The 15459-nt window shown below is 36.8% G+C and overlaps 1 protein-coding gene across 4 annotated transcripts in view; it reads right to left on the bottom strand.

Moving 5' to 3' along the window:
• Positions 1–15459, bottom strand: part of DYNC2H1 (dynein cytoplasmic 2 heavy chain 1) — a 178235-nt gene that overhangs the window by 125630 nt on the left and 37146 nt on the right. For all 4 annotated transcript variants that reach the window (XM_054193142.1, XM_054193121.1, XM_054193132.1 and 1 more), the window contains 13 exons: positions 15253–15382; positions 13618–13773; positions 11225–11484; positions 10338–10584; positions 9317–9468; positions 8641–8785; positions 7286–7388; positions 5624–5791; positions 5365–5489; positions 4011–4259; positions 3127–3235; positions 2033–2146; positions 91–233 (listed from right to left, as the gene is read on the bottom strand). In XM_054193142.1, coding sequence (XP_054049117.1) covers positions 91–233; positions 2033–2146; positions 3127–3235; positions 4011–4259; positions 5365–5489; positions 5624–5791; positions 7286–7388; positions 8641–8785; positions 9317–9468; positions 10338–10584; positions 11225–11484; positions 13618–13773; positions 15253–15382 — 2101 coding nt within the window. The remainder of the gene's footprint in view (positions 1–90; positions 234–2032; positions 2147–3126; positions 3236–4010; positions 4260–5364; positions 5490–5623; positions 5792–7285; positions 7389–8640; positions 8786–9316; positions 9469–10337; positions 10585–11224; positions 11485–13617; positions 13774–15252; positions 15383–15459) is intronic.

Below are 15459 nucleotides of genomic sequence, written 5' to 3'. Positions count from 1 at the left end.
TCAAATATTTTGATCTTATTCAACAAAGCTCAGGTTTTTTTTGGAGATATTAATTTAAACAAGTCACAGTTTTTAATTAATGCAATTTACCTTTTTCATACTGTTTTCTGACCAGGTTTCCATCCACAAAACCTGACATTTCTTGTAAAATGCTGGATTACTTTCACAGTTTATTGTGAAATTTAAATTGGTAGAATCCATGATCAAGACAACATGCAGATTTTGTTGGATCCCTAAGAAAATGCAACATATTAAATATTCAGTAGAAAACAACCTGACTACATGATGGTAAGTTTATTGCAAATACAACATAACTTACTGTCCTTCAAATACTTATCACAACATAATTTATAAAAAAATGGTACTGTTACACCATATCACACTAGGGCAGGAATGTTTAGAAACCGAACTTAAACAAATTAATTTGACATCATGGATTCTCACTATGAATATGACATTGTTTTGTTGTTGTTTTTTTTTTTAATTTAGAAGAGCTGACAATATTTAAATCGTAGAATACTTTGGGTTGGAAAGGACTGTTAAAGGTCACCTAGTTTAACCTCCCAGCAATGGGCAGGGACATCTTCAACTAGATCAGGTTGCTCAGAGCCCTGCCCAACCTGACCTTGAATTTTTCCAGGGATGGCACATCTACCACCTCTCTAGGAAACGAGAGTTCCAGTGTTTCAGCGCCCTCATTGTAAAAAATTTCTTCCTTCCATCTAGTCTAAATCTTCCTGCTTTTAGTTTTTAAAACCATTGCCCCTTGACCTATCGTAACAGACCCTGCTAAAAGGTTTGTCCCCATCTTTCCTGTAGGCCCCCTTTAAGTATTGAAAGGCTACAATAAGGTCTCCCTGGAGCCTTCTCTTCTCCAGCCTGAACAACCCCAACTCTCTCAGCCTGTCCTCATAGGAGAGGTGCTCCATCCCTCTGATCATCTTCGTGGCCCTCCTCTGGACCCACTCCAACAGGTCCATGTCTTTCTTGTACTGAGGGCTCCAGGTGGGTCTCACAAGTGTGGAGTAGAGGGGCAGAATCACCTCCCTTGACCTGCTGGACATGCTTCTTTTGATGCAGCCCAGAATGCGGTCGGCTTTCTGGGCTGCAAGCACCACTGTCAGCTCGTGTCCAGCTTTTCATCCACCAACACCCCCAAGTTCTTCTCCTCAGGGCTACTTTCAATCCCCCCATCCCCCAGCCTGTATTCACCCTGGGGGTTGTCCCAACCCAGGTGCATGACCCTGCACTTGGCCTTGTTGAACCTCATGAGGTTCACATGGTCCCACTTCTCGAGCTTGTCCAGGTCCCTCTAGATGGCATCCTGCCCCTCAGGCGTGTCAAATGCACCACTCAGCTTGGTGTCATCAGCAAACTTGCTGAGGGTACACTTGATCCCACTGTCTATGTCATTGATGAATATTAAATGGTACTGGTCCCAACCCTGAGGGACACCACTTGTCACCATGATATTACTAGTTCTCATTCTCATTCCAATATAGACCAATAGAACCAATTAGCAGTAGTTCCAGAGTCCTTGAGTATGACTGCCAACATCTCTATTCTTTCAGTGACGTTCTTCTGTTTATTTGTAAACTATGTAATCTTGTCAGTCCAAGGAAGAAAAACAAATAATTAAGAAACCTATCTGTAAATTTGTTCATGATTACTCAGAATCCAAAGGGATTTGTAGGTATAACTGACGAATAGAAGACAACTCTGTTACCAGATATATATGCTAAATAAACCAGTAAACAATGGTTTCTTCCTTCTAATTTCTTTCAACAGCAGATTTCACAATAGATTTGTAGAATACTCATGGGTACAAAATTTCAGACAGAAGAATGAATTTTAAGCTGAGGGTTTTGTGCCCTCAAATATCGCACTGTAATTATTATTCCTCCCTGGTTTTTAATAACTAACTGGAAGTTAAAAATGCACACAAAACAAGAACCATGTTAGAAATTGGTCCATTATTATACCCCTTTTGTAACTTTGTAATAAATTATAACTTATAATTCTGTTCACATACGGTATGTGAAATAGTTGAAAATTGGTCCTGTAAATCCATCTTGTGAAGCTTGATCCTTCAGAGGAGACAGCAATGGTTCTAATTCTTCTGTTTTATATAGCCCAGGAACTTCTCCTATTTCAAGAATGCATTTAAAATGTCAGATCAAATACAATGTAATTCTTCAAATTCCTTTGAATCCTCTGTATAGAGTCACCTCCTTACTTTCATGAGTATCATCCCCTGTACTTCATTATTCTTTTCATGGTATCGTGAAAACAAAAACCAAATTATAGTGATTCCGTTTAATTTAAACAGCATACTTTGTTTATATTACTGAAATACACTTCAAAAACTAAGCCAAATCTACCCGAAGACAGTGATCCAATACTGCATACAAAACAAATCAAACCAGGCTTTGTCATATACCAGAAAACAGAAACATGAAAGAAAGTAGTTATCTAGGTCCTCAGACACAGAGGTTTAATACTAGATGACAAGAATCTGATACTGTAAGGAGACTTGGATTTGCACCCAGAAGACAGGAGAATCTGGTGCTCTTATCCATCAGCTCTTAAATTACTGCAATTCCAAAAAACATGTAATTAGTTAGACTCAGTCCTTCAATGATCTCTCTGATGGAGGAACAAAACTAGATAACAAAATAAAGTCACTTTTGTTATTTATTATTATTATTTATCACCTCATTACTTTAAGAAAAGTGGGCTTTGCTGGTGTTCATGTAAGTAAAGGTCTCAGTCTATAAAATCTTACAAAACATTGGGACACCTCTCAATTTGAATTTTCTTAGAAAAGGGAAGCTGTAGAGTAGAAAACATTATTATTTTGTTACACTAGTATAAAGAACTCCTTTGAAATAAGTTACTTTCAACTTTGAGGACTTGAGAGCACCCGTACTGTAGGGTGGCTTAAAGGATAGCTAAGTGAACTTCAAGTCAGTTTCTCATGTACAAGCACTCTAGCTAAAACAGTGTAGAAAGCTAACTAACACTTCTGGTATGGACATAAAGTTAGAAAACATCATCTAATTCTCTCTCATTGAGCTAACACTGTGTGGTAAAAGTAGTACTATAATCTCTTTGGACTTGTCTCACCTGAAGACAGTAAACTGTTGATCATCTCAAGAAATGTGGAATGAACAAACTGATAGTCTTCGAGCAGCAATACCACCTGCTGTGCTTCAATGCCCGCAAGCTCCATCACCTAGAAGTAGGGGAGACATTTAAATCTCTGCATATGGAATGTATGTATTGTTCATAAGAGGATGATAATCTTTCCTTGATTATGTATTACATACATATTTTCTCCACAGCGTCTACACTATTATGTATTTACGAAAGATTACTAGGTGATTCAATTATATGAGATACCAAATATAAAGAATATTCTACCTAGATGTACAGCTTGGTAATGAAAACAATAATTCAAACAGACTCTTCCATAAAGTATGTTTATGTTCCAGATGCAACTCAATTATAGAGTTGTATCGCTCTTGTGTGTGGGCATAGATACAGAATTTTCTTTAGCATTGCTGAAGGTACTGGGAAACTCCTGATTCAAGGTTTGCACGTTTTTAAATAATATGTACACTTTCATCAATCACTAAAATTTTACTTGATTCAGCTACTGAATCACTGTCCGACCATAGTACAGAGAAAATAAAACAAACACAAATGTGAAAAGATATACATAAAAAAAACCTCCTCCAGTATTCACACAAACTTAGAATTTATGAAGTCCACAATACTCATAAAAACAGCTCTGGTAAGTTTTGGGTAATTACTCTAAAGGACACTATACACATCTAGACACCGAGAACTCCTAAAAATCTACTTGTTTCATTTAGACTGTTGATTTTGCTTTTCTTTAAATATCTCTTCACACAACATTTTTGTGTCCTTCAAAATTCCCATATTCTTTTATGTTTTTTTAATACACGCCTACAACACTACAAAGTGGAAGACACTGAGTGACTTACATGTTTAAGATCATTTTTGAACTGCTTCAGCTCATAGCCTCTGGAAATTTTGGGAGTAATCAGAACAGCTCCATGCATGTGACTAACTAAAGAGGTAACTGTTCGCCGACCTACACCACTCCGTCCTGCCAAAAGAAGCGATCCTCCAGGAAAACTTAGCACTCTGTCCACTTTAGACATATAACTGAGGACTTCTTGGAACAATAAAATCTCCACCTCTTTTTTGTCTCGCCCATAATGAATAATACCCTATTAAAAAAGACAAAAAAAGAAGTGTGTTCACTAATAATAAATAAAAGCAGTACGATATGAAAGCATCCAACTTTTAAAAGTTTAGAAAAGAAGGGCTTGAAAGCTTAAGAGGTCACGCTGGTATTCATTACAAATAAATGATTTATGTGACAGAATTTAGATACCTCACATGCCCTTTACCAGTAATGAACAGATTACACTACCCCCAGCACCAGGATACCCTAGAAGTCTTTGATATATTGAAATAGAAATCTACCACTGAATTCATTAAAATTAAATAATGGACCAGAACAAAGTCTGAGCTGTGTCTCTGACTATAGATCAGTTAATACATAATTTAGAAGAGTGTTTTAGGCAGCTAATTGCTGCCTAATTGCAGATTATGGAATTTACTAGTGAAACACACTTAATAACAGATCCTAAGATTAATTTCTGGCCTTGTTATACTTAATAAAACCTCATCTTTGAAGCCCAATGTAATTGTGTAGTCAGAAAAAAAGAACAAACTCTGATTACTGAGGCTATTGAACTTTATCATTTCCCATATAGTCTATAAGTTACAAGTCGGCAGTTAAGGAGAGGGAGTAGTTTCCCATCTACAAGAGCACTCCATCAAACACTACTAGCCTAGCAGAATTAACATGCTTGCATTTCCTCATCAAGCTCATTTTTGGTACTTTTCTGTTTAAAAGCATGCCAAATCTCCAAACAATCCACTCGTATTTCTTCAAATAAAAATTACATTTAGCAATTTACAAATTCAGAAAGTAAACAATTAATAAAACACTTTGGTACTCAAACTATACACAAACTTATATGCACATCAATGTTTCTCAAAATGTTTTTTATCAAACTGTTGTAAATCACCAAAAAACGTGACTGATGCCCTTTCACTAAAATAACCTTCCTACATGATACTTCCTACTGCCTGCCACACAGCATCAGAAACCTTTCCTCACTTGAGCAAATGCAAAAGATGATTCCTTGAATAAGAAGCAGACCCCATCCCAAACCTGGTGCTTGCATGTTACTTCCTGCAAAAAAAACGTCTAGAATAATTGCCGTGAACCCTTGATGTGTATATTCTTTAGTCTTGTCTCACTTTTTGAATAATATCTTTCAGGTCTGTTGAGTTTAGTCTGCCAAGTGGCCTCCCATGTGGTGGTAGTGCCTGTCCTGGTGTGATGAATGCCTCTTGACAAGCTCCCCAAGTTACGTAGAAGATATCTGTGAAAATAAAAGGAAACATTTGAAAGTTTAGGCGTTCAGCTCATATGCTATCTGACTTGATCACACTGATTTGATTAGGCAGTTCCTAAACAGATGTTTCAAGTTTGTGTAGTATGCCTTAAATGGTTTACCTGACATATTGTCCAGAGCATCTGAGCCCCAATCACCTTGAAACACTTTCATCAAAATATTATCAAATACATTAATTTCTTTCATGCCAACAATTTTGTCACGGAACAAACGATGTGCTTCATAAGCAACAATTTCCAATACATAGTCTGCAGTTTGTATTGATGATCCTACAAAATTTAAGGAGAAATTTAACTTCATATATTTATAATAAATTTTACATTTCTCAAATTTTCCATTTCAAAATATGAGATTGAAAATGAGTAAGTGAAATTACATACCAGCAGGAGAGCATCAGTAAGGAGGAAATAAGAGAAAAAGTAAACATGAAGTGGTTTTTAATAATATCTTTATGCATCATTACAAGATAAAATTAAACGCATTCTATTAAACAAGTTCTCCAGTTTAGTGCCAGCATTCTAATGAAAATGAAGAAGGTGTTGCACTCAAAGTAAAAATCAAAAGACAAAATTCCAGGCAATGAAAACAAGAAAACACAGGAGACTGTTTTAAAGGAGAAGAGAAAGACTGATAACAAATACTAAAATAACAATAAATACCCAAAACAGTCTGTATTCCAAAATGCCCCTAGAGAATAAAAAGCCACAATATTCTTCGCAAATCTAAGATGACATGCCATATTGTTCATATGAAAGAGAGTATGCAAATGTCACCTTCAGATATGGCAAAGGAGTCCTTGAATGGGCTGAGATTACGCATTCAGTGATGATCAATGTAGTTTTTCTGACCTCATTCAAGCTACATTTATACCATCTGATGATCCCAGAAAATAAATGGAAAGCAAGCACAACATTCTTATCGCTTTTATACTCCTTAAGCAGCCCTCTATGTAATGCTTTAAATAACGTAAGAGCTAAAACACAATAAGGAGTAATTGCTCATGATCTAGTAATAATAGCAATTTCAGACACAAAAAAAAGATTAGAAAAAAGCCTATGCTGTCTATCTGGAAAAGCACGCAACACTGAATACCTTTATAAATTTCACCATTTCCAAAGTTAAGGAAAGAACTTCCAGACTAGACTGTAATTATCAAGCATTCCCAAATTGTGAGAATATTTATGCTCCTATACAGATATTTGTTAACTTTTACACAGACGAGAGAGTTTTCTAGGTGTTTTGTAGATGTTTAAGGGTGGTTACACTCTTCTTTTGTTAAGTAGGTCATAGATGACATGTATTAGTTATAGTTCCACAGTCACCTCACCAGGTTTATACAACCAGGTATAAAAAAACCAAGCATGACAGGCAAGTCTCTGGGAATACAGAAGACAAGACATATGCTCAAAAAACCCACAACCCAACCCCCCCAAAAAAAAACAGAAAAAAATGGTGGTTATTAGGGGGTACACTTCAAGTTCCCATAGTAGAGAATGCAGCCTCAACCTACTATTTCTCTTAATCTATAAATAGCTCCCACACATTTCAAAACACCACTGGAGTTTTTTAAACTTGTTTACTATATGTTATGGAATGAACTGTTAGGCGTTTTTTCCCTCTACTGAGTTACAGGCAGTGCACAGTTAAGAAAGAGTACCATATGTGAACAAGTTGCATGTGGAGTCAACAGTAAGACTGACATCAATAATAATTTACAACATTTTAGAACTGCTTTATCAATGAAAACCAAATAAGTGACTTACCACCTGCTAAATCATATCTGAATAAACCAAGAACCCACTGAGTTAGAATACATGGTGTAAAAAGGTAATGACTGTGATCATCAACTGTGAATTTCACTCGTACCTAAAAACAGAAGTTAAGGGAGGTGAGGGAGAAAGTGATGTTTTAAAATGTAAAGGACCTGGAAATGTAGCTTTAAATTCTTCTAAAATACCAGATAAATTAGTCTTCTAGTTGGTCTATATATTTAGATATTTTATTAATGCACTCTTTAGGTTGTTTTTTTAAAAGTGCAGAGATGAACTGTTTAAATTTTGTTTTCTGACCACCAAAGATTTTTTCATAATTCGAACATTTCTTCTATACCATTTTTGATGCAAACAATTGCACACGTCACTTAGGACTTTTAGTGCGGTATCATTAGACAAAACACACAATTTTTTTAAAAGCAATACCAAACATAAAATGCAAAGGAAATATAAAAGTATGAAAAAACCCAACCTAAATCAGTAATACTTAGTCACTACAACAGACTTCTTACTAACTCTTTGCCCAGAGAGGATATTTGAATTTACAACCATATCTTTAATTCAAAGAATAACTGCCTTCATCAGTTATTCGGTCCTGGTGTGATAAGTTTTAAACTTAAGATTTCTTAGAATACATTGATAATATCATATGAAACTTCTGCTAACTGGTGCATGCCAGCCAGTGACTATAAACACATTCCAGTCATAAAGATCAGGTTTATATCGTGATTCTGTCTAGACAGGGACACACATACATTGTTGAAAGCACTTACATTGCCACAGTACCTACCCCAGTAAGGCCACGTACATGATTAAGAAAAGCAAGTACTTAAGTGTTTTGCTAGATAGAAGTCCATAAAATTTTAAGTGGGAGGAGAAAATGAACTTGTGTGTCTAAATACCTATTTTTAACAGTCTAAAATTTTAATAGGTAGTCTTTGATGTGTGTAAAGGACTCTACCCTCATATCTCTATTCATAACATCATCCATAACATCTGAGCACATAACAGTCTTTGAAGTACACTGTCTTCTCATCCATTAAGTAGGAAAACACTACTATACACATTTTATAAATCAGGAACTGAAAGCATAGAGGGGTTAAAATGCTTGCAAAAATCATACAATAAATCTGTAGGAAAGCAAGAGCACTTACCACTTACTCAGGTTCTCTCTAATACCTTGATAAAATTGATATCAACATTATGAGAAAGATATAAGCTTGGATTTTAATGCTGATAATTTTTTTTATTTTCTTGTTAATATCTAAAGCTAATTATTTAAAACAAATAAACAAACCAACAACTGAGTTCTCCATCTCCTTGAAAAAAAATTTAAATTTCCATACCTGTTCATATACTTGAACCATAGATCCTGCTAGCTGATGTATTTTTGGTAAAGAACCCCAAACAGGGTGATTCTTTAGGTTTTTATGCAGTACAGGTTCCAAGTAGGCACTATAAATAGTTTGCAGTTGGTCTCTTTCTGGATAGCTACAAAGAAAAAAAAAGTAATCATTAAGGACTATCATTGCTAATTTTTTTATTAAAAGAGATTCAAAGTTATATACACAATTACTGAGACATTTCAATGAATACCATCTCCATCTAGCAGCAAATAAAAAATTAATGTTTTATTGCAATAGGCCACTCAGAATTTTTCTAAATACATCTGTAAAAGTGTTGAAACTTAAAAACAAACAAACTTACTTCTTTACAATTTTTCTAATTTTGTAAGCAAACAGTACCTTAATATAAAGCTGCAGAAAGCAGTTTACTTAAAGCAAAATCATCCAACAGGAAACATATCTCAAACACTTCACTATCAATAGGTAGCTACAGATTGCTACTTAGCTGGTTTCTAGTGCCAAGAGGCACCAAACAGTACCAAATCTGAAGATCCCAAATTGTTAGAAAAGATGAAAGACTAGAATAGCCACATCTTCATAAAGACTAAACTGAGCAAGGGCCCTGTAAACAGAGGCTGAATCTGAGTTCTGAGTCAAACGATTTCCACATACTTACTCAATTGCACAAAGACGAACAATAGAGGTAAATCTGGAGGTAAGTTTATGTCTTCCTAATGTTCCTCCAGCAGACATGGAAGCCACAATTTGGATGTTTTCTAAACCAACCCACTCCAGATTTTCATCATAAAATCCTTGATAGGTAAGAACCTTTAATAATTAAATATTTCATTAAAATAAAGCCAACAAAGTATCTTAAAAAAAAATAATAAAAAAAACTAGTGAGAAGTACACCATCACTACTGTTTTCTTAACTACCAGAGGTATACCACTCCTCCCAGTTTGGTGTCAGCTGCAAACTTGCTGAGGGTACACTCTGCCCTAATGTTCAGATCATTAATGAAGACGTTAAACAGATACTGGCTTCCAACTAGACTTTGTGCTAGATCACCACCCTCTGGGCCTGACTGTTCAGCCAGTTTTCAATGCACCTCACTCTCTGCTCATCCAGCCCATACATCAATGGCCTTTCTGTGAGGATCTTTTGGGAGACAGCATCAACAACCTTAGTGTTGACTATATCCACTGCTCTTACCTCATCTACCAGGTCTGTCATTTCATCATAGAAGTTTATCAAATTGGTCAAATATGACTTGCCCTTGATGAATCAATGCTGACTACTGGTGATTTTCTTGTCATTCATATGCCTACTGCATTATAAATCACTGAGGCAAGCACCGTCTTTATTTACTTACCATAGAATCATAGAAAGGTTTGGGTTTGGAGGGACCTTTCAAAGTTATCTAGTCCAACCCCCCTGCAATAAGGAGGAACATCTTCAACTAGATCAGGTTGCTCAGAGTCCCGTCCAACCTGACCTTATGCATATAAGCCAAATAAAAATGGTATCTTATTTCCTGTTGACACCTACATATTCTATCAAAGTACAAAAAAACCTAATGTCAATACGGATGCAGGATGTTAACTCTGAAAATAAACAAAGCATGTATTTACTACATACACTAAACTATTTCCATTATACCGAAATCTCTTTATAAATAACAGACAAAAGCGCTCACCTGCTGTAGAAAAGCCACGAGAGTGCTTGTTCCCCATTTATCAGGTCTGGGTAGATTGATATCCTTTAAATACAAAACAAGTCTTTCACAGTCCTTTGGTCTATATACTCGCCCAGTGTTTGTACTGATAACAATGCAAGTTTGACTTAATTTTTGTAAAAGATGTTGAGAAGTAGTTTGTGCACTGCAGTGAATGGTAGCAATCTGAGTGGATCGGAGTTGAGAAAATGCATAATGAAGAAGCATCCTAAAAAAGCAAATGTGTACGTATATATAAACATAAGCAATACATAAATGCATTCAAATACTGTGTATCCAAAGATATTGTATAGTTTTTGAATTAAAATGCACATACTACACACTTTATTTATGTAACAGGTGATACATGAGGTTTGCCTTTAAAATTGTAATATTTTCCATTCGAGAAATTCAATAAAAGCGTAGCATACAGCTACACAAAACAAATACTTAGGCTAAATACCTTGTATATAGTGATCCAATCCATCTAAATAAGGAACCTAAAACAGGCAATGGGATGAGCTAAATTCAGTTGCCTGCACACAGGCATCTAGTGCCTCTGGAGATGAGACCAGATTCCTCATGTGCCTTTCAGCTGTTGCTCCCTGACAGAACAGGTTTTCCAAAGGTCCTGTTTCATATCTAAAGCCTCGTTCGGATGTCCTAGATGCACAGTGGCAGCCTGAGCTTCCCCATAGATCCTCCTAAGAATTTATATATTTGCCACTACAGAAGGTTTATACCATTAGTAACCTAAATAAGTGATATTCTAGCAGAAAGCCAAATGATAAAACCACTATAGCAAAATATTACAAACTTTGTCAAACAGCTAGAAGTATATTCTGCTTAAAATAGGAAATATTTTTTACCCCTTTCCGCATCCTTCAGGACCCACAAGAAGAAATGGCTGCTTATTGTTAAAGTCGAGCCAGGGTCTAAAGTAATCTAAACCTCTCAGCATGTCAGGGGTTTGGATGACGGGAAGTGTTTGGGGATTACTGAAGTCATCAGCTGTTAGATTTTCAGTTTTTTTCAGCTGATACAGCATTAGCTGTCCCGTGTCAGTGTCATAATACGTGTCCAGGGGCTTCCTTGGATCCGGTGGAGATTCTTGTGCCCAACTGAAGATCTTTAAAGAAAATAAAAATAAAGCTTCTGTAAAATTCATACTCCTAATAACAAGATCTACCATTTCAAGCTAATCTAAAGAATTTTCAAAAAATAATTCTGTAAAATCAAACATTCGATTCTTCAATTTGATAGTTTTAAGGCTGCCTTTGAAAATTCAGTCATTATGCATATGCTGTATGATTAAGTCCATAACTAAACAGTAACATATTATTCTACACATATTACTTTTTCATAATATAAAGGAGATAAACTGTATTTAGTAAGGCTTTATACAAACTTTTTTCATATTAGGCAACATACTTAATAATAATCATAAGAACAAGATAACTTCTTCACATGCAGCAATAGCTAATTCCCGAAGCTGAGTCTAACACCTTTACCATCTGCCTTTACCATCTGCCTTCTATGTTAGAACTCCAGGATGTCTTTTGGAAGTAACTATTTCCTTCTCTCCAACACAAACGCCAAGTGTGGTTGGGGAGATAACTATCTCCAGGGACAGCCTTCTGTAGACACTATGGACCAGTATACCCACATAGTTTTCCAACACTATTCCCTAGTCCTTGTGCCCTCGAATATCTACACAAAGACAGAACCACACCCCAGCGCATACAATACATAATCTCAAAATAATGCTGTAAGAACGCCTCCCTGGTGAGGTGCCCCAAAGCCCTCATATTATTATTTCAAGCATTCTTAACAGAAAAAAAACCAACCAGAAAAATCTGTATTACATATACACAATACACATTGTGAAGATCACAATACATATTGGGAATATCATGGAACAGATTCTCCTTGAAGCTATGCTAAGGTACATGGAAGACGGGGTGGTGATTCAAGACAGCCAGCATGGCTTCACCAAGGGCAAGTCCAGCTCGACCAACCTTATGGCCTTCTATGAAGGAGTGACTAAATCAGTGCATAAGGGAACAACTACAGGTGTCATCTATCTGGACTTCCATAAGGCCTTTGACATGGTCCTCCACAACATCCTTCTCTCTAAATTGGGGAACTAAGGATTTGATGGGTGAACTGTTCAGTGGATGAGGAATTGGTTGGATGGTCACATCCAGAGGGTAGTAGTGGTCAACGGCTCAATGTTCAGATGATGAGTACAGGCTGGGGGATGAAGGGATTGAGAGCAGCCCTGCTGAGAAGGACTTGGGGATATCAGTGGATGAAAAGCTGGACATGAGCCAGCAATGTGCGTTCGCAGCTCAGAAAGCCAACCATATCCTGGGCTGCATCAAAAGAAGTGTGGCCAGCAGGTTGAGGGAGGTGATTCTGCCCCTCTACTCCATTCTGGTGAGACCCCACCTGGAGAACTGTGTCCAGCTCTGGAGCCCTCAGCACAAGAAAGACTTGACCTGTTCAAGCAGGCCCAGAGGAGGGACACAAAAGTAATCAGAGGGATGGAACATCTCTCCTATAATGACAGGCTGAGAGATTGGGGTTGTTCAGGCTGGAGAAGAGAAGGCTCCGGGGAGACCTTATAGCAGCCTTTCAGTACTTAAAGGGGACCTAAAGGAAAGATGGGGACAAACTTTTTAGCAGGGCCTGTTACAAAAGGACAAAGGGTAATGGCTGTAAACTAAAAGGGGGAAGATTTAGACTAGATAGAAGGAAGAATTTTTTTTACGCTGAGACTGGTGAAACACTGTCACAGGTTGCCCATAGAGGTGGTAGATGCCCCATCCCTGGAAAAATTCAAGGTCAGGTTGGGCAGGGCTCTGGGCAACCTGATCTAGTTGAAGATATCCCCGCTCATTGCAGGGGACGTTGGACTAGGTGACCTTTAAAGGTCCCTTCCAAGTGTTCTATGACTCCATACACACACAGCCTGCTATAGTTGGTCCTCGCATAAAACAGTGTGGACAGAGGCCATTCTGTATGTCTTGGTGCAACACCACAGGATTGTTATCTGGGCTGGATGCACTTAGCAGCATTATCAGTGACATATGAAACATTCATTTACTTCTGAGCTATTTCACTATAGACAGCACAGATTGCAAACATATTAGAGCAGATATTCTACTAGTGTAAATTTGCATTGTTAGAAGACAGAAAATCACTATTCCTGCTATATATACTGAGAAATTTTTAATAAACTTGGTAAAAAGATTATTACCTCTTTTGCAAATTCTTGTCGCGATTTCATATTCAGATTGCCACCAAGACCTCGTAACAAGTTAATAATAAACTGGCCACGATCAGTGCACCCATGAAGATGAGACAGTCCATTCATCACAGTTCCAACCAAACTGGTTTCTACCACAGAGTCGTTCTGTAAATTGCAAGATGTAGATTTGAATATATTCTTAAAAATAAATTCCTAAAAATGTATTCCTAAAAATAAAAACATTGCTAGCAGACTATTACTCATTGCTCTTTGACACATCACAAATTATGAAATATCTCAATACTGCTGTTGTTCTAGAAAATTCACTTGACATGAAATTATTTTAAAGCATTGATTTGGAAGTTTTAATTCCAGACTATGTACTGATGTAATTTAGGATAAGCAATCAGAACTTTCCTTACAGATTTTGAGAATCTATAAGCAATCAACATAACTGTATACTGGAAATCTTTGTCACAAATAGATTCTTTATGGATTTTGCTCTTTAGCACCAAAGGGGATTTGCAGCCTTAGGATCAGTGTCATGGTTTTCCCTCTGTATCCACCTGAAGATAATTTAAAAGTCTAAAAATCTCTGTGAGTGAAAGAAGCAAGAGGGGAAATAATATTAAAAACACAACAGGATCATATGTGTTCCCCAAGGGGAGGTAATGCAGGTCTCTCAGATACTAGCTTAACTATCCATGGCAGTGGTGATTTCTCCTAAATACTGTTTTGTGCAACATAAGCCACTTGTTCAATGCAAATGCAACTCCTTCAGACGAAGGGGAGGCAGGGAAGCATCCAGATTACTTAAGAAAATATAGCATATGCAGAACAATTATCTTGATGTACATCCCTGTACTGGGTTTGCATGGCAAGGTTTTGTAGCAGGGGGATCTACAGGGGTGGCTTCTGTGAGAAGCTTCTAGAAGCTTCCCCCACGTCTAGTAAAGCCAATGCTAGTCGGCTCCAAGACAGACCCACTGCTGGCCAAGGCTCAGGCAATCAGTGACGGTGGTAGCACCTCTGGGATAACATATTTAAGAAGGGGGAAAAAAATCCAACTGCAGAATTGCAGCTGAAGAGAGGAGTTAGAATACATGAGAGAAACAACTCTGCAGGCACCAAGGTCAGTGAAGAAGGAGGAGGAGGAGGAGGAGGTGCTCCAGGCGCTGAAGCAGAGATTCCCCTGCAGCCCGTGGTGAAGCTCCAGTCTACACTGTGCAACTTTTCAAATGTCAGCTTTTTTTTTTTCTGTTATAGTCGATAACTTAAATCTAGAAAAAGAATTTCTTCACTTCTTCATTTTTTAGTTTAGACATTCAGATATTTCATCTCTTTGAAAACATACAAAGAAACGTCTGGTATGGAAAATTAAAGACAGATATTAAGTTTCACAGAAATACACGGCTTTAACTAGTTAAAATGGTATTAAATGCTTCAAAACTTTAAGTACAGCAATTAGTTTCGGAAACTGATTAGAATGGTTTCAGTATTAATCTTATGAAGAAAACAGCAACCAAAAAAGCACTGAGTTTTTTTTACTTAAAATTTAAAAACTAATATGAATGATCTCTTCAGTGTTAAAACTAAGTAAATGGATCATCTTAACAGAAGCTGAAAATGTATTGAGTTACTAACCTTTTTCACAACCCAGTTTAAAGCCTTTTCAAAATAGTCCCCAATCCAATTTTCAAGGTTATATCTGCATTCCTCTGGCTGACTTCTTAGCCAAGACTTTGTCAGAGAATTAAGATCTGTATCTTCATCACTAAGTCAAAACAAAACAGAAAACAGGATTCAAACAAATAGAAAGCATCCATATCTTCACGTAGACTGGTTCAAAAT

Source organism: Rissa tridactyla, chromosome 1, assembly GCF_028500815.1.
Source record: "Rissa tridactyla isolate bRisTri1 chromosome 1, bRisTri1.patW.cur.20221130, whole genome shotgun sequence".
In the NCBI taxonomy this organism is placed as follows: domain Eukaryota; kingdom Metazoa; phylum Chordata; class Aves; order Charadriiformes; family Laridae; genus Rissa; species Rissa tridactyla.
The sequence above is the reverse complement of the archived record's forward strand: the minus strand, read 5'-3'. Positions and strand labels throughout refer to the sequence as shown.